We start from the raw sequence: 19,983 nt of genomic DNA on the forward strand, positions 1-19,983 counted from the left end.
CAAGTGAAGAGATGATTACAATTTGGCTATCTTAAGCTTCTTTATAGACATTAACTAAATAGTAACTAACGTCAACAAGTAACTAACCTAACTAACCTCTTATATCTCTAATATGTTTAGCATGTGTTTGATTACATAATAACCACACTCGTATCCTCATGTTTGTTTCCTCGTCTATAAGTTTAAACAATATTACATGAATATATAACCACACATATAATTATAGGTAAATATAAAAAATAATATCCTTACCAAAGGCGTATAAAACTTGGGATTTTTCTAACGTTGTTCAACATATTGATTCCCTCCACAACTCTATATATTGAAAATATTTTAAACATTAGTTCCTAAGCTAATTATAAAGTCAAAGGAACTATTACTAATAGTCTCATAAAATATGAATTACGTAGAAATTATACGCTTCATCTTTACTTCAACTGATTTGGCTAATGAACATAGCATAATTACTTTATTCTGCTTGGGACATATAATAATCAATTGCGAGTAACCACTGAAAGAACAAGAGCATAATTAGTAACTAGTAAAATATGAAAACTAAATATAATAGAGAAACCACAATTTTAAAATTACCCATGAATCAATAAATGATATTAAATAACAGTCTTTATTCACATCTCTTAACCGTGATGATATGTAGGGGTGGCAAACGGGCATGCCCGCCCCGTTTAGGCCCATCCCGCAAAAGCCCGCAAAAAAACGGGACGAGACGGTCATAGTTGAGGATGTGGGCCTAAAACTTAGGCCTTCCCCGCAAAAAAAAGTGAGGGCGGAGCGGGGAAAGCCCGCGGGCACTACACATTTTAAGCCTAAAAATGCAAAAATATATGTAAATGCACGTGCCTGCAAAAGCCCTCGAAAAAAAATGGGGCGGGACGGGACGGACACATTAGAGGGTGATGGCCTAAATCCTTGGCCCGCCCTGCACTAAAGTACGGGCAAAACGGGCATGCCCAGCGGGTCAGGCCCTTTTTTTCCACCCCTAATGATATGTATGTTTCAATCACTTTTTGATAATTATTTGTAAGTGGAATATTAAATGAGTCAAAGAATCCATAAATATCTGATTTATCTGATCCTATACAAAAATGATGCATGTAACTAATTGGTTAAACAAAATTGAAAAAATGAAGTGAGTCTTAATATTAAAATTACTGATGTGCACAAATTTAAAATTGACATTTATTAGAATAGAAATTGTACTTACACGCACCACAACTAAGTATCGTTATGTCAAACTACTCATTTGCAAACAAAAAATCCTTTATATCTTTAGGATCAATACATAAAATCTCTAAATCTTGATCATGCTCTAATTGAATAGGAATGCGTTCTTTAATATCCATGATGAGACCATTACTGAGAAAAACACCTATAATCACAGTTGTGAAAGCTCTATAATCACGTTTGAGAAACTGTGGTGAGGTAGTGTGTGGCTGTAAACTGACTATTTACAACTATAGCTTATTGGGCGTTGTAATAAACTGGAAAGCGTACTACATATAACTACGGTTATAATAAGCAACTAAGGTTGTAAGTCAGCCCAATTTTTCATTTTTGTCACATGTTTTGCCTGACTACAATGATAACTTTTATCATAATATCTAATATTAAATATTTTTTAATGCAAAAACAACAAGAACAACAAAAACCACAACAAAAACAACAAAAATAACAACAAGAACAACAATAAAAACAACAAAAACAACAAAAGCAACAAGAACAACAAGAAAACAAAAAGAACAACAAAATAAATAAATAGAATCGTTAAACAAGAACATTTTACCTGGCACAACAACAACAACTTTGAATCCATATTTTTCATGCCTCGTTCAATTCAGATAAGAGATGATGGAATTCCGAAAGCTTAAAGAGCTTAAAGAGATAATGTCAAACCTACAAAACTAACTCAAGAGGCAAGAAACATACGAAGCACATTTGACACATGATGAACATCAACTATTTTATAACACCAAATGGAATGAATAGGTCGAAAGAATGATGTACCTTGAAAGTTTTTCAACGGTGATGAAGATTAGAACCTATACAAAACAAATGGAAGAAAACGTATGAATAACATGGAAAAAAGCGTATGAATAAAAAGAAGAAGAAGAAGAAAGATAAAGAAGAAATAGTTTTGAAATTGATTATCTTTTATTATGAAGAAGAAGAAACAATTTTGTGGAAGAAGAAGAAAGGTGTAAAAGAGATGACAGGGTTTTGCTTCAAGAGAGATGATTGTTCTCTACTTAAACAAGATAACTTTGCTTATATATAAGTAACACCTTTAACTATGATCGATACTAAAAATCGTGAAGAAATGTAAGTATTTTTCACATGATTTTTGATAATAACTGTGGTGATATGTATTTTAATATTAAAATATATATAAGTGTATAAGGACAAACTCTTTTACTAATAAAAAAATAGAAAATTATTAGTGCGGGAATTCTAAGGGTGTAACCTTTCATCTATCACCGCAGTTGGTATAACTAATCGTGATGAAAAGTCTTGTGATAAAATATATAAAAAAATTAGGAGCGTAAAAATTAGTTATACTATGGTTGATTAAACGGACTTAATAATATAGTGTTACCAAAGATATATTTTGTACGGTGTTTATTTTTAAACTGCCATTATATTCCTTGTGCAATCAAATTTACAGCGTATTTGTTAGTTGTGGAGGTTCAAACCGCCAGAATCTTCTTGAATTAACCGCCCAAATTTACTCGTTTTTTTAATGTAGTGGTCTTTCAACAATTCAAGCAATTCAATAAAACTTTTATTGTCCATCCATTTTTTCTTTAAATTAAACGGTCTTAACACCACTGAAAATCATATAAATTTTTGTGCTCCCCATATATAACGACTATTCCTTGTCATTACATAAAGTATCATACATATGAGATATCTTAAAAGAATCTTCTCCAATATCACAGATCATATCTTCTAGTCGATTATCCATATCTACACCATTTTCATCTTTAAGTGACACCATTGAGGTTTTTGTCACTTCACATGCCACATTCATCTCGTATAATTTTGACAAATTCTATCACAATATAGATGATTCAATAATTCTTTCTTTTCATGTTTTTTTTCGTATTTCGACACAAAACACAGGGACGATAAAAAATTATATTATTTTCAGAAAGATTTCTTTTAGTGAATTGAAGAAATTCAACCCCTCCATTATAATACCACACACTTAACCTACCAGCTTTCATCAAACTTCAACCAATAACTACTTTCTGAAAATAAAATCAAAATCATACACAAATCATGCATTTTAAATAAAAGCTCTGCTAAGTTCAAAATTTTGCTAAGTCATGTTGTAATATCACTTTCTTAGTCACATTGTAATAAATTTACACATATTTTAAATAGATAAACGAGATTTAAGAACTTATGTCAAATTATGACATTTATAGAAGAAATTGTGTTTTCGAGTTTTGTTTATGAAAGAAATAGTGAAAAAGATGAAGTTTCATATTTCGTTTGTTTATGAAAGATGACATTTCGAGGGAGAAAATAAAATTTTCTAGGGCACATTTGTATTCACTAATACAAAAGTGAATAAGACTATAGCATTTTGTTATGGAAAAGGAAAATTTAGAGTTTTACTATCGGTTGGGTTAGGAAGCCTAAGCATTAGAGGATATTTATCACTTTTTTCATGGATTACTTATCCAATCAAGGAGATAGATGATTTTTTTTGTTTAATTGAAAAACAAGATGCATATTTAAATAGATTTCACCTTAGCAGAATATTTAACTGAGGTGAAAATTCATAAGAAAATTTATATTTTGTTGTTATTGTGTATAAAAATTAATTTTATAGATTAAACAAGAAAATATATTAATTAGTGATACTTTTAAAATATAAATTAAGTAACCTTCATTTATTATTAAAATTAACACAACTATAATTATACTACTCTTAGACGGAGAGAATAATTAACTAAATATATTTAGTTATGAAATACATTGATATTAAGAGTAGTTATGAAATAAAGATACATTGATTCTAGAAAAAAATCTTAGTTAATTTATTTGACTGAAACGTTTGTATAAAATTATTTTAAAGCAAGTATTAACTAATATCTTTCAACGATAGATGATATAAAAGTTTACGTTTATAGATTAAATAAGAAAAAATAACAATTAATCGTATCTTTGAAATATAAATTAACTTAACGGTTAGATTAAAACTTTTTTTTCTAAAATGAATTGGAAAAGGAGGGAATAAAATAATAAATAAATATATTTTAATTCCATAATTATAAAGGGGATGGTAAAATAAATAAGTATATATTTTATTATGAAATGAATCTGTAATTATAAATGTCATAATAAAAATATTTTTTTCCAAAAAGAATCACATAAAAGATATTAATATCATTCATTATAAAATTAACAAAATAAAATAATATAATATATTAAAATATTTATTGTTATTGTCATTTTTCCCTTACATGCACTATAATACTTTGTATAAATAATGTGTTCCATTTATCTGAAATGCCTACAAGTTTATTGAAGGAGAAATGGGAAAATGCAAGGTTGCAACGTTGTTGTTTGGAGTGTTTTTTACATTGTGGTTTATGCTAGAATTACAAGTTGAAGCAAGAGCATTATCATCTTTAGATAGAGAAATAGAAGCCAAATTGAAGCTTCTAAACAAGCCTGCAGTGAAATCCATCAAGGTATGCAATTTTAATTAAATACTAACAAATATGTCCAATTTACAAGTTACATATTTAGTTGTTGAAATTTCATTTTTTAAAGATAAATAAATAAGATGTCATAAGTTCGAATTCGTATTTCTGTAGTCGAATGTCCCTGCAGAACTATCAACTTAACTAATTTAATCGGTTTATCAGGACAATAATTTTTCTATATTTTAGTGAAAATATAGTTAGATAACAACTTGATATAAAATATTTTACAAAATATCTTAACTATTTTTTAAATATAAGTAACATAATTCAACTCTTATTAATGAAAACATTTTAAGATTATTAGAACTAAGTTTTTTAGATCAACATGTTTTGGATTTTCAGAGTGAAGATGGAGACATTATCGACTGCGTCCACATCTACAACCAACCTGCTTTTGACCATCCCGCCTTAAAGAATCACACTATCAAGGTAAGTTAAACTATTAGCTTTCAAATTTGATTTTTCATATATTAGATTTTTGACATTGTTCAACACTGTGCAGACGATACCGAGTTTTCTTCTTGATTTCGAACCTTCAAGCGTGAGAGGTACTCTCAACGCAAGCTCCGAAGTGTTTCAGCTATGGCAGAAAAGCGGAAGTTGTCCAAAAGATACCGTCCCTATTCGTAGAATTCAAAAGAAGGACTTGTTGAGAGCTTATTCACTTGAACTCTTTGGACGAAAACCACCATATGGCCATTCTACCACGAACAATACAAACCCTAATTTCGTCAACCTCGGTGTTACTGATGATTACATTAATCTGCCAAATCGCTCGGTATATACACATATCACAATTGTTATATATATATATATATATATATATATATATATATATATATATATATATATATATATATATATATATATAATATATATATATATATAGATAGATAGATGTTGATTTTTTTTAGCTAATATATTAATTCTGATGAAAATAGATATATGATTATGCAGGAATCACATCTCACTGCATATGGATTCCGTTTTATAGGTGCAAGTGCAAATATTAACATATGGAATCCAAATGTTGAAAAAAAAGGAGATTTTACTACTGCTCAAATATGGCTTAAAGCTGACAATGGTGATAATTTTGAAAGCGTTGAAGCAGGCTGGATGGTTAGTAATCACCCTACTTCCTTAGGTGATTTTTCTATCATATATCTTGTTTAATATGCCTAATGATCTCTATGTATGTTATGGATTAGGTTCATCCCGAGTTGTATGGTGACTTCAACTCTCGATTGTTTGCAGCCTGGACGGCAAGTTTCTATTCTTTACATGATTTATATTATGAATCACCGACAATTAGTGAGACACACAACATTCAAATTGACACATCAATATCATGTCGGTGTTGAGTTTGTGTCAGACACCATACCCACCTTAGATGTCATGTTTCATAAGTTTTATATACTAACCTAGGAGAAATCTACATTGATTTTTGGTTTCTTGATTGTGGTGCAGAAAGATTCATACTATACAACCGGCTGCTTTGATGTTACATGTGCTGGATTTGTGCATGTAGGCTCAAGTACAGCGCTTGGTGCTACTGTTGGACCTTATTCATCTCAGTTTAACCAACAATATGAAATCAACATTGGAATATTTTGGGTAATCATAACATATTATTCACATATTTATATTGAACTATCTTAATGTAAAAAACAAATAGTAATTAATTTTCTCACAAATTGTTGGCATGATTTAGGATGAGGATGGGAACTGGTGGCTTAATATAAAGAATGGCACAGTTATAGGTTATTGGCCAGCAGAGTTATTAGGTAACTTAAGACATACGGCATCATTGGTTCAATGGGGTGGGCAAGTGTACAGTGATAAGGTAAAAAAAGACCCTCCTCACACTTCAACACAGATGGGCAGTGGAGCAGCAGCAGATCGTCGATTCGGGTTCGCATGTTACATGAGCAACATAAGAATTAAGGATAATTCAAAATCTCTCAAGTATCCACAGTTTGTCTCTACATATGCTGATGAACCTTACTGCTACAATACCCTCAATGATGTTGAATATGGAAAAGACCCTGTATTCTATTTTGGAGGGGTGGGGCAAAGTTCTCCTTATTGTCCTTGAATTCACATATAGGCTAGACATAGGATTGTTTTTAGAGTCTTGTTATGGGAAAAGAAAGTCTACATCTTTACTTTAACACATATTGTATTATCACTTGAGCAATATAATAAAATAGTTTGTGCAAACATTTTGAAGGTGAAGGAAAATATTAAAAAATTATAAGTGTTTCTAAACCCTAAAATCGAAACCTTAAACCCTAAACCATTAAATATTTACCTGAACATTATGGAAATATTAGAATTTAAAACATCAACTAATATGATCATATATTGAATAAAATATTCCTATTATTATTTTATAGGTTAAACCATTATAAATTCTCCATCGTTTATTTGAATCTCTTCCTCAAAGTTCGTAGAAATATGAAAAGAGTTTCTTAATACACTCCATATGTTTCTTATGCATCACGCAAAAATTTTTTTAAAAAAATCAATTTTCGGAGATGCATCTTTGGACGCATCAAAAGGTCAGCTAATGTTAACATATTCTGGAGATGCATCTTCGAAATATTTTGGAGGTTAAATCGCGTCAGATTCTTCTTCTTCCTCATTTCACACAACTCAAATTCAACTTCAACTCTCAAATTTCTTCTCTTCACGAAGTCAAATTTCATTCAACAAGTCTCAAGAGAACTCAAGGGAACATCAATCTTCATCAGTAACATCATCCGTATTCATCAAAAACATCAATTTATTGTAAGTTTTTCGAGTTCTCGATAAATGTTTGAGTTTTGATGCAAATGAGTAGAAATCAAAGATTAGGGTTAGAAATGAGTAGAAATCACATTTAAGATAGTTTAGCCATAGTGTATTACTTATTTGTTGACTGAAATTGATGATCAAAATATTTTTTTAGCTGCATTGTGGTACACTACGCCATTGACGTGACCTTTAAGTTGCAGAAAATTCCGGAGATCCATCTCCGGAATTTTTCAGCGGTTTAATTTCCCATTAACCGGAGATGCATCTCTGTAATTTTCAGTGGTTTAGTTTCCCATAAACCGGAGATGCATCTCCGGAAATTTTTCAGTATTTGATTTTTTTATTTTCTTACTTGTGTTGTTTGTCAGCACTAATGGTCTGCATTACTTTAACTTACAGGCATAATGGCTGATAGACATGATAGGTTGAGGCATGGCAGGGTTTCTCAGCACACATCCGTTCGACAAGAGAAGAGTTAGCAGGTTCCAGAGGCTCATGGTCCCTCTGGTCAGGAAGAGTCGTCTACTTATGGGGTCCGTGCTTCTCCTCGTGTCACTTCATCTTCTTATTCCCTTAGGAGACATGATTCACCATCTGACGTATCATTCCCTTCATCCTCCTGCAGGCATCAGGTTTCACCAGTGTCACCTCCTACTGTAGATGTCGTTGATCCACTCTCACCTTCTACTATTGATCCACTCCCACCTCCTATTGTTGATCCAATGCCACCTCTAGAGGGTGAGGTTGATGTGGATGTTAAGCCAGAGGCTTTTGGAGGTTGTCTAGTTGATTTTTCCTTACTGCCTTTGTATCCAGACCATACTGACAGACATATCTGGGACGGAGAGGTAACATTAGTTGGATTCTTTATTTATTTTTACGTTAATTTTAATTTTTGACATTGATTATTTCTGACAAATTTCAGGAGCGTGATCCGCAGAAGTTTCTTAACCACGGGAGAAAGATTGTTGCATTTCCTCGGCCGAACGACGAATGGTTTTAGTCGATTTTTTCCTTATCTGGCCTGAAGGACTTGTGCATGACCGGTTATACTACGGTCAACCACGGGTTGCTTAATGCATTCGTGGAGAGATGACACTCGAAGACCTCATTGTTTCATCTCCCGCATGGTGAGATGTCTATCACATTTAATGATGTCTCGAGTTTGCTACATATTTCGATCAGGGGGGATTCCTAGATCATGGGAGGATGACCAAAGATAAGGCACTCGAGATGATGGTAGAGTATCTAGGGGCTGATCCAGGGAAGGCGATGGATGAGTTGGATAAGACCAGGGGTGCTCATGATAGATTTGTATACCTGAAAAAGGTATATGAGGATGCGCTCTTGAGTGCACAGTAGGATGATGGTGATGATGAGAAGGTGGCGCTCCATAGATCGCATGCATTGAGAGCATACCTGCTTTATTTGGTTGGCACTGCGATTTTTATGGACAAGAGTGCCACCTATACAGATGTTTCCTGCCTACGTTACTTTGTGGATTTCGAGCGAATCCATGAGTACAACTGGGTGGCGGCTTGTTTGGTCTACCTGTATTTAAAGCTGAGAAAGAGGGTTGTATGTGGAAGACAAAGCAGGTCACAGGCTACATGAAACTACTGACGGTAATAATTATTTGTCTTTGAAAGTTTCTTTGTCATTTTCATTTCATCTTTGTAAATCCATTATTGATGATTCGTTTGTTCCAAAAATTTCATTTCAAGGTTGGATCCTCCGGCACTTTCCGCGCATATCTGTTTGGACAAGTGTACATGATTAGACTGAGGATATACCATGTGCTACTGCTTTTATTCCGCTAAGAGGGAATCAGGCAAACGAGCCTTAGAAAGTCTATTTTGACTGCTTGGTTGCTGAGGACATGCATTTTAAAAACTTTGTTGATCATCGTGTGATGCGACCATTTGAAGAGATAGTTATATACTCTTGATGGTTGGGATAAAGATTATGTCTTATTGCTCCTCATATTCCCGAATGTGTCATGCGGAAGTTCAGATACACTCAGACCATTCCTAGACACCCTGTTGTCTCTGCTCCTCCTGTCTTGACACATATACAGATAGATGACATGTTTGATGATTATGAGAGTCATCTGATACTGAATGAGGCACGAGCTATCATAGTTGAGAGCGACTGGAGCTACGTCGAAGGGTACATCATATGGTTCTTCAGAGTGTCACATCTGTACATGTGTAGGCTGCTCCAGGTGACGCGCCGAGACCGGCTCATTAGGAGATACTAAAGGAGGAGCAAGCACAACTAGATCATGTTGAGGATGTCTTGCCTAGGTGTCGTCGCATAGTGGAGATTCCGCGGGAAGACATTGACGTGGGTATCTTTCCTGATGGGTCTGATGTGAGACAGATCCTAGATGCCATCATGACGGAGGCACGAGAGACATTGATGTACCAAAGATAGTGTCGGGGGACGGGTTTAATGGCCGAAGAGGAAGAGCTGGTAGAGGATGCAGAGGAGGTAGATGAGAGGTTATCAGACACACACAGTAGTCTCTTATTATATAGTAGTATTATAGTTTGTATTTTATTTTGGCGGTCTTGCTACTTTATTGATCTCGATTGTACGATATTTTTTATATTTATTAGTATTTTATTTTTGTATGGCATTTTTGGTCCATCTGAAATCATGTACGTCTATTTTTTTATTTTCAATTGTACGGTATATTTTAAATCCTCATCTGAACACAAATAAATAACATATAACATGAAATACATGTTCTGAGATGTATCAGAGATGTATCTCTAGAATATTCACGAAGATGCGTCTCTGTAATTCAAATGTAAATGGCTTCTGAGTGGGATATATTGAATGTTTTAAATTGTTATGGAGATGCATCTCCGGAATATTACAACGTTCATTCAGAATTTGGTGCGTCCGGAGATGCATCTCCGGAAACTAGGGACATTTAAATAATTTCACGTGGTGGCTAAGAAGTATTAAAGGTGCATTAAGATATCCCTAATATAAAAACTTAAGGATGGGATGTGTGTGGTGACCCAATAGAAATATGTAGAGAAATTCGTAAGGTCCAAGGCCCATAACAATTATTTGGAAAATCTCCATCATATGAAGTTATCAATACTTTTGAGTGCTTGTGATATGTTAAGAGTTTAAGAAAACAGAGAGGTAAGTTTGATTCTAGAGTATAAATGTGTGTCTTTGTGGGATACCCAAAGGGTGAAAAGTGTACAATCTAAAGACATGAGAGATTTATGTATCAAAAGATGTGTTGTTCTATGAGAACATTTTTCTTATGCGTCTGTTAAGAAATGTGGTTAAGTCTAACTCAATCATATAAAATCGGTTGGTAGAGTGAGAACTATCTCCACTTATAAACACATGTTCAGACCATATATTATCCGATGTATGAATCTTAACGCACACCCTCACGCTCAAGACTAGACAACTGAAGTGTGGAAATAAATGGTGGATGGCCTGATAGCGAAAACCATAGTAGGTGGCGCTCCAGATCTCAAACGAGACTCTGATACCATGTTAAAAAATATGGTTAACCTAACTCAACCCTACAAAATCGGTTGGTAGAGTGAGGATTACTGTCATTTATAAACACATGTTCAGAGCATATATTATCTGATGTGGAACTCTTAACAGTGTCATAGAAAAAAATACAATAATGGAGACGATAGTTACAAAATTCACTCATTTCACCATAAAATTACAAATTGGTACCCACATACCAGTTTGCGGTACTTTTGAAAACTATTTTATCAACAAAAGGAAAGAATGCAGTGGGTTGTAGATGGGTGTACAAGGTTGAGTACAACTCATTCGATAAAGTTAAAAAAAGGTTTTAAGTGTGTGTGTGTGTGTTTGTGTGTGTGTGTGTGTGTGTGTGTTGTGTGTGTGTGTGTATGTGTGCATGATTTACACCTCTACTTTCACAAAACCATGGTCACTCAGACAAACACGATTAGTCGAGCTTTCACACTTTCTCTCTATCACAAATCTTAGGCCATTAACATCCTTTGGTGATACATCGAAAATATAAGAACTCCAATGCACTCTTGAGTATCCTACTAGATGAGACTTGAGATGTCTTTAAGTTTAGTCACAATCATTAGAGAGTTGGAAATCTATTACCAGCGACTTCATTAGTCATTGGCGTTGTCGTCATTAAGACTTTAGGAAGGTTATCAGCGGGATCAACTTTATACCTGTAAACACATAGATGCACAACTTTCTCATCCCATTTTGGAGAGAATGTGTTTTTACACCAACCTATTGTTGGAACAAAATTCGTTTGTACGATATCTCTAAAGTTTTGGTGATTATAAAGTATTTAAAGAACAATTGAATATACCGATATATGTTCAAGTGTGTAGAAACTTAGACTAAAATTTGTGGTATAAACTTAGTACAGGTACTAAATATGAACATTTAAAGAGAAGCTACAAGATCCAGAATCTGAAGGATTAGAAGCTAAGAACCAGACTCGGAAGACTCCGACTTTGAAGGAGGTCAACTTCTAAAGACCAGACTTTGAAGAAAGTCAATCTCTGAAGACTCAAACTCTGGAGGAGGTCAACTTCTTATGAAGTTCCCAGAATCCGAAGCCAGTTAACTCAAGGATCAAGAAGACTTTGATATGTCACTATCAGACAATGAGGTCAATCAACACAAAGATTAAGAAGACTCTAATAGGTCACTATCAGACTCTGAGGTCAGTCAATGCAAGGATCGAGAAGACTCTGATAGGTTACTACCAGACTCAGAGAGCAATTTGTCTTCTTCTGATCACGTGAAGATCCAAACGAAAATCTACACAAACAGCTAAGATGTAACAGATAATTTCTCTTGAAGCAAAAGATTTCAAATATCTTTTCAATAGAATTAACCATATCAAGTAACATCCCAACGTCTATGATTAAGTTTCTCTAAGACTCACTTGTGATATCTCTTCTCTTTAACAACTCTTATTTGTTTCTCTATATAAGGAGCTGAAGACTTGAAGAAAGATAATTAATCCTTAACAATAAAAAGAGTTGTTACTCTCTCAAATAAAATATCACAAGTTTAACTTAGAATTTCTTATCCTTTGTATATCTTAGAAATTAACAAGTCTTAAGAGTCTTTTTAAGTTGTAATTTGTTTATACCTCTGATTAAATATCAAGTTTAATATTCAAACAATCTATTAAGTTAGATTGTAAGCAGTCTCTTTCTTGTGTGCTTGAGCATTAGAAGTCTCTTACTTGTGTGTTTGAGCATTATAAAATCTCTTACTTGTGTGTTTGAGCATTTATAATCAGTTATGATCATAGTGAAATCTCTTGGAAGTGCAAGGGGACTGGACTACTCCCGTTTTGTGGGAGAAACCATGATACATTTGCTTGTGTCTCTCTATATTTAACTCTCTAACTCTGAACTTGTTTTTATCCACCGCAAATACTTAACTTTGTATCATATTCTAGATTTTGAATTCAGAATCTGATAAGAGATTTTGAAAAAAGAAAGAAAAAGATAACATAATTCAACCCCGTTTTTGTTTTCTCACCTTCACCTACCTCATTAATAGAACTCCTAAAATGTTTAATGATGGAATGACTCCATATAAGAAATCATTTGGAAAACCTCCACCATATGAACTTATCAGTAACATATGAACTCGAAGATAAGAATGGAAAGATGTCATGTTACAAGAACTCAAGGCCTTGGAAGAAAATAAAACGTGGGAGCTGGCCAAACTTCCAAAAGGAAAGAATGCAGTGGATTGCAAATTGGTGTACAACTGTTAAGAATAAGTCATTCATAATATTTTTCTTCACCTTCAAAATGATTGCACAAACTATTTTATTACAATGCTAAGTTGATATTACATGGTGCTAATGTAAAGATGTCTTCTTTGTTTGTTTTCATAGCAAGAACCTAAAAACAGTCCTATCTATGCCTATGTTTGAAATCAAGGACAATAAGGAGGATTTCGTCCAGGCCCTCCAAAATAGAATACAGGATCTTTTCCATATTGAGCATCATTGATGTTACTGTAACAATAAGGTTCTTCAGCATGTGTAGTTATAAATTGTGGATACTTCAGAAACTTTGAATAATCCTTAATTCTCACATTACTCATGTAGCATGCAAATCCAAATCTACCATCTGCTGAATCTCCACTTCCCATCTGTGTTGAAGTGTGAGGAGGAGCTTTCTTTACCTTATCACTATACACTTGTCCACCCCATTGAACAACTGTTGCACTATGTCTTAAGTTCCCTAATAACTCTGCTGGCCAATAACCTATAACTGTGCCGTTCTTTATATTAAGCCACCAGTTCCCATCCTCATCCTAAATCATGCCAACAATTTATCAGAAAATTAATTAATATTTGTTTTGTGCATTAAGATAGTTCAATATAAATATGTGAATAATATGTTATGATTACCCAATATATTCCAATGTTGATTTCATATTGTTGGTTAAAGCGGGATGAATAAGGTCCAACAGAAGCACCAAGAGCTGTACTTGAGGCTACATGCACAAATCCTTTACATGTAAGATCAAAGCAGCCTGTTGTATGGTATGAATCTCTCTGCACAAAAATCAAGAAACCAAAATTTAGGTTATTATATAAAAGTTTTATAAGACAGACAACTCTGAACAGAGACGTGTCTGGTGTCAGACATCGCATGACACTAACATGCATTAGTGTCAAAGTCGTGTCTGGTGTCTATATAAAACAACTAGAAGAATAGGAACTTACGGTCCAAGCCGCAAACAATCGAGAGTTAGAGTCACCATACAACTCGGGATGAACCTATTTCATAACATTCGTAGAGATCGTTAGGTAGGCATTTTATGGTATATTTATAACAGAAAAAGCACCAAGAAAGTAAGGCGATCGCTAACCATCCAGCCTGCTTCAATGCTTTCGAAAAAATCACCATTGCTAGCCTTGAGGATTATTTGAGCAGTAGTGAACTCTCCTTTTTTTTCAACTTTTGGATTCCATATGTTAATATTTGCGCTTGCACCTATAAAATTGAACCCATATGTTGAAAGATGTGATACCTGCATGATCATAAACACATATTAGTTAAATAAAATCAACATGCATATAATGATTGTAACATGTATAATCATATACCGAGCGATTTTGCAGATTAACATAATCATCTGTAACACCGAGGATGGTGAAATTATGATTTTTCTTGTTGGTTGAATAGGCTTTAGGTTTTTGTCCAAAGCGTTCAAGTGAAGAAGCTCTCAATAAGTCCTTCTTTTGAATTCTACGAATAGGGACAGTATCTTTTGGACAACTTCCGCTTTTCTGCCATAGCTGAAACACTTGAGAGCTTGCGTTAGGAGTACCTCTCACGCTTGAAGGTTCGTAATCAAGAAGAAAACTCGGTATCGGCTGCACAGTGTTGAACAATATCAAGTTTAACACCTAAGAATCAAGATTGAAAGCATTCAAAGCCAGTCATGAATAACTTACCTTGATAGTATGATTCTTTAAGGCGGGATGGTCGAAAGCAGGTTGTTTATAGATATGGACGCAGTCGATAATGTCTCCATCTTCACTCTGAAAAACAAGAGTAGCTTTTAAAAATTTGTAGATCTAATAGCTTTTAAATTGTTTTAATCAATAAGAGATGAATGTTAATAAACAATATTTTTCAAAAATAGTTTATAGATTTTGTAAAATATTGTCATTTTTTTGTTGACGTCATTCATTATTATAAAAAAAAAAATATTGAATAAATAATGCATCTGATAATTATTAGATATCAAATACATCATTTAATAAATTTTAACTTTTTTTATTATTTATAATAATGACCCGTTAATAACAAGACAAGATTAATGCTACTATGATATGCATTAATCTAACTCAAATTTATTTTTAAAAAATTATAAGTTGAAGAGAAATTGGAAATTTAATCGTCACAATGAATAAATTATTAATGGGAGAAATTTCTTTTGTATTTAGTTTAGATAAATTTACCACGAAAGGAAATATGAAATTGCATACCTTGATGGATTTGACTGCAGGCTTGTTTAGAAGCTTCAATTTGGCTTCAATTTCTCTATCTAAAGATGAAGAAGATGCTCTTGCTTCAACTTGTGATTCTAGCATACAACACAATGTAAAAAACACTTCAAACAACAACGTTGGAACCTTGCATTTTCCCATTTCTCCTTCAATAAACTTGTAGGCATTTCAGATAAATGGAACACATTATTTATACAAAGTATTATAGTGCATGTAAGGGAAAAAAGACAATAATAATAAATATATTAATATATTATTTTATTTTATTTTACTAATTTTATAATGAATGATATTAATATCTTTAAAGAGTGATATATATTACAATCTCCTTTTATATTATGACATCAAGATATATTTATTGATTGTTCTGTCCCGTCCTTTTCAAATTCATTTTAGAATATAATTTTCTTTTATTTGACTGTTATAATTATATTATAAGTACACAATTAATTATAATATATTCTTGTTTAATCTATACAAGTAACCTTTTATATCACCATATTTAATAATTTAAAAATAATTTGAAAATGATGTCCAGTCAAACAAAATAATTATGATTTTTAATATATAATATATATATATATATATATATATATATATATATATATATATATATATATATATATATATATATATATTCAATGAATCTATAAAAAATTTATTCAAATAATATATTTTTTAAAATTTACTCTCAAAATTACTCAGGTTTATAAAAAAAATTCAATCAACCTCATTTTCAAACAAAACAAAAATTGGAAGAAAGTGGTGGTGTGAAGCCAATTGGCGACAACACTTAATTTTTTTAACGGTGACGTCAATTGGAATGGTGACTGCATATGATGTTGTCAACCCAATTAGTGTTATTTGTAATTTATCAAAGGTGGCGTCAACTTATCTGACACCGGTGTGTATTGTGAAAAAATTTAGTATAAATATAGGTGTCTCCTACCATTTATTTCACTTAAAACCTCATTTCAAATTCTTCTTTTATTTTCTTCTCTATCTCTATCTTGATTGTTAAAAGATATGGACATATATGTTATTCACAATGAAACCTCCAATGAAAAGTGTGGTCTCTATTCGACATCCCCTCATTGTGGTCTTGTGTTTCCTTTACACTAAAAGTGTGTTTATGACGGTCAATGATTGTAACGGCATGTGTGCTAGCTTTGATAGTTTTCTCCTTCATCACGTTCATGCAACTTTCACTGAATAATTTCGTTGACCGTAACACCGAACTCCATTTTTTGCCTCTGGTCATCCTCAATCTTCTTATTTCGAGGCTACTTTGATAAAACCCGTGGGCAACCTTTTGTTCCCTTTGTATCACTTCGACTCACTCGTTATGTATCAGATACTTCATGCTTAAGTATAAGGTGGATAGGACAACCCCTAGCTTATTAAGGGTGGTCACCCCATGATGATGTTATATGGTGATGAGGCGTGTACTATGAAGTATTTGATATTGAATGTCTTTGCATTCTTGTCTAACTTGAAATACATCTTGAGTGTTATGTGGTTTTTCACCTGTTAGGGAACCTTGGAACGCCTGCATGTCATCTAGATCAAGTTCGATCTCTCAAAAGTGTCCCAAAATAAAACATCTATTGAGCTTCCAGGGTCAATCAACATTTTATTTACGTCCTAATTATCATACTTCATCGTGATGACCATGGGCTCATTATTTTGAGGGAGGATGGAGGTGTCATCTATACTAGAAAAGGTGATTTCACACTTTGGCTCCTTCTCCAAATCTACCTCAGGATTTGCGGGTATGATGCTTGACTTGAAAAATATGTCATGATACTTTCGGAGGGAAGAGTTGGATTCTCCACCATCGAAAAATCCTCCTACTATGGGATTGACAGTGGCATCTACGTCGGTGGGTGTCACAACGCCTCGTTCCTCTGTCATGTTGGAGAATACGACAGAGGTCTAGGGTTATCTGTTGTGTTTAAGATATTTTGACAATGTTTAGAGTTAACTCATATAAAGAGATAACAAGCTTTGAATATGTTTTAATTGTGAAATATTGAAGATTCATCTCGATTCAAGGAAGGATATATATATATATATATATATATATATATATATATATATATATATATATATATATATATATATATATATATATATATATATATATATATAATAGGACATAGTCAAGTTCACATGTATGGGGGCTGGTGCCCCACTATATTTAAAAAAAAAAATAGTGTTACTTCACATGTATATAACTAATATAAAAATGTTAAATTAAAATAGTAATGACTCATTAATTATTTAAAAGAGATTAATTAAAATAGTAATGATGCATTAATTAATTGAAAGAGATATATTATTAGAACTAAGATGTAAATTCAGATGGTATATAATATGAATAATTATTTAGGATTTAGTTTTAGGTGTTTATAAGTTTTTTTATTATTATTTTTAAAAAATAAAATAAAATTTGTTTAAAAATAGTCGATTTGATTGTGTTTAATTTTAAAATATTTTTTTACTAAAACGTCAAAATAATTTTAATTTTATATATTTTTATTTTAACACTAAAAGATTATGATTAAAAATTTCGGACAACTACCCATATCGTCTGTAATTACTTGCATAAAGAGAGATAGATGGATAGATAGATATTATTGTATAAAATTGAGAAAATTACACATAAAATTTTTAAAAATATATATTAATATTTTTTTAAAATAAATCTCATAAAAATTAAATAAAATATAGATTTAATATTTTAAAAATATATGATATATAATATAAGCTATAAAAAATATATCGCTCCCACTTCTTAAAATCTCTGGTTCCTTCCATATATATATATATATATATATATATATATATATATATATATATATATATATATATATATATATATATATATATATATAAAAAGTAGTGTTACTTCACATTTATATAACTAATATAAAAATGTTAAATTAAAATAATAATGACTCATTAATTATTTAAAAGAGATTAATTAAAATAGTAATGATGCATTAATTAATTGAAAGAGATATATTATTAGAACTAAGATGTAAATTCAGATGGTATATAATATGAATAATTATTTAGGGTTTAGTTTTAGGTGTTTATAAGTTTTTTTATTATTATTTTTAAAAAATAAAATAAAATTTGTTTAAAAATAGTCGATTTGATTGTGTTTAATTTTAAAATATTTTTTTACTAAAACGTCAAAATAATTTTAATTTTATATATTTTTATTTTAACACTAAAAGATTATGATTAAAAATTTCGGACAACTACTCATATCGTCTGTAATTACTTGCATAAAGAGAGATAGATGGATAGATAGATATTATTGTATAAAATTGAGAAAATTACACATAAAATTTTAAAAAATATATATTAATATTTTTTTAAAATAAATCTCATAAAAATTAAATAAAATATAGATTTAATATTTTAAAAGCTATAAAAAATATATTGCTCTCACTTCTTAAAATCTCTGGTTCCTTCCCTATATATATATATATATATATATATATATATATATATATATATATATATATATATATATATATATATATATATATATATATATATATATATATATATATATATATATATATATATATATATATATATATATATATATATATATATATATCCCTTTGGGTCTGGGTTTTTAGAGCCACTAAGTGGCTATTTTATCTTTTTCCTCGTAAACGTGGTGCATGTGCTTAGAGGAATTGTTTCTCCTATAATAATGGAGAATATGATTTTCTTCATTGACTATCTTATTCAACTTATTGGTGTAAGGACACTTTATTACCCATAATGCTCACTAAATAGGTGGATCGTGAAATCACTCCGGGTGGCTCAAGCCTAATATGGGCACTGTCGCATCTCAAAAAATACGATTCCTCGCGATGGTCGCGGAAAAACTTGGTGTTCGAACAGAGTCGCCACCGAACTTTATTTATCCCAATGAAGGAATAGGAAAATATCGATAAAACCTTTAGGAAATGGAATAATGGTCGTCGCAACTATATTCGGGTTCGGGAGTGGATTACGTAAGGGGAAGGTATTAGCACCCCTTACGTCCGTTGTACTCAACGGGAACCTTTTAGTTCTAATTTGTGTTTCGAGTGTTAATTTATGTTTGTTTGTTATCTTTAGGTTGTAAAATTATTAAAAATAGAAATGGATGAGAACCTCAAAAAGGGAAAGGGGAGGTTTTTTAATAGTGTGCTCGCGAAGATACAGTAATCTCCTGCCTACGTATCCTTATGGTAATAAGGAAATCAGAGCATTCGTAGTTCGGGGAACTACGGTTGATTGGTGCCTTTTAGTGAACATCTGTTTTAAATCGCGTTCTAAAGGCTAAATGTTGGCTTGTCTACTCTCGGCAGAGGCTTAAGCATGGGTTTG

The 19,983-nt window shown here is 31.9% G+C and overlaps 2 protein-coding genes across 2 annotated transcripts; one reads left to right on the top strand and one right to left on the bottom strand.

Annotated features, from left to right (window-relative positions):
* Positions 1–4,571: 4,571 nt before the first annotated feature.
* Positions 4,572–6,834, top strand: LOC127085374 (uncharacterized). The gene is made up of 7 exons (XM_051025892.1): positions 4,572–4,724; positions 5,082–5,168; positions 5,242–5,517; positions 5,697–5,858; positions 5,948–6,005; positions 6,211–6,353; positions 6,451–6,834. Exons 1-7 carry the CDS (start codon positions 4,623–4,625, stop codon positions 6,832–6,834), a joined length of 1,212 nt encoding a protein of 403 aa, XP_050881849.1. The 5' UTR covers positions 4,572–4,622.
* Positions 6,835–13,314: 6,480 nt separating this feature from the next.
* On the bottom strand, positions 13,315–15,764 carry LOC127087951 (uncharacterized). Its single transcript, XM_051028864.1, has 7 exons — positions 15,562–15,764; positions 15,025–15,111; positions 14,674–14,943; positions 14,436–14,597; positions 14,290–14,343; positions 13,972–14,118; positions 13,315–13,874 (listed from the first exon to the last, which is right to left on the bottom strand). Exons 1-7 carry the CDS (start codon positions 15,721–15,723, stop codon positions 13,491–13,493), a joined length of 1,266 nt encoding a protein of 421 aa, XP_050884821.1. The 5' UTR covers positions 15,724–15,764; the 3' UTR covers positions 13,315–13,490.
* Between the last annotated feature and the right edge of the window lie 4,219 nt (positions 15,765–19,983).

The sequence above is a fragment of the Lathyrus oleraceus genome, chromosome 5 (genome assembly GCF_024323335.1).
Source record: "Lathyrus oleraceus cultivar Zhongwan6 chromosome 5, CAAS_Psat_ZW6_1.0, whole genome shotgun sequence".
Taxonomy (NCBI): Eukaryota; Viridiplantae; Streptophyta; class Magnoliopsida; order Fabales; family Fabaceae; genus Lathyrus; species Lathyrus oleraceus.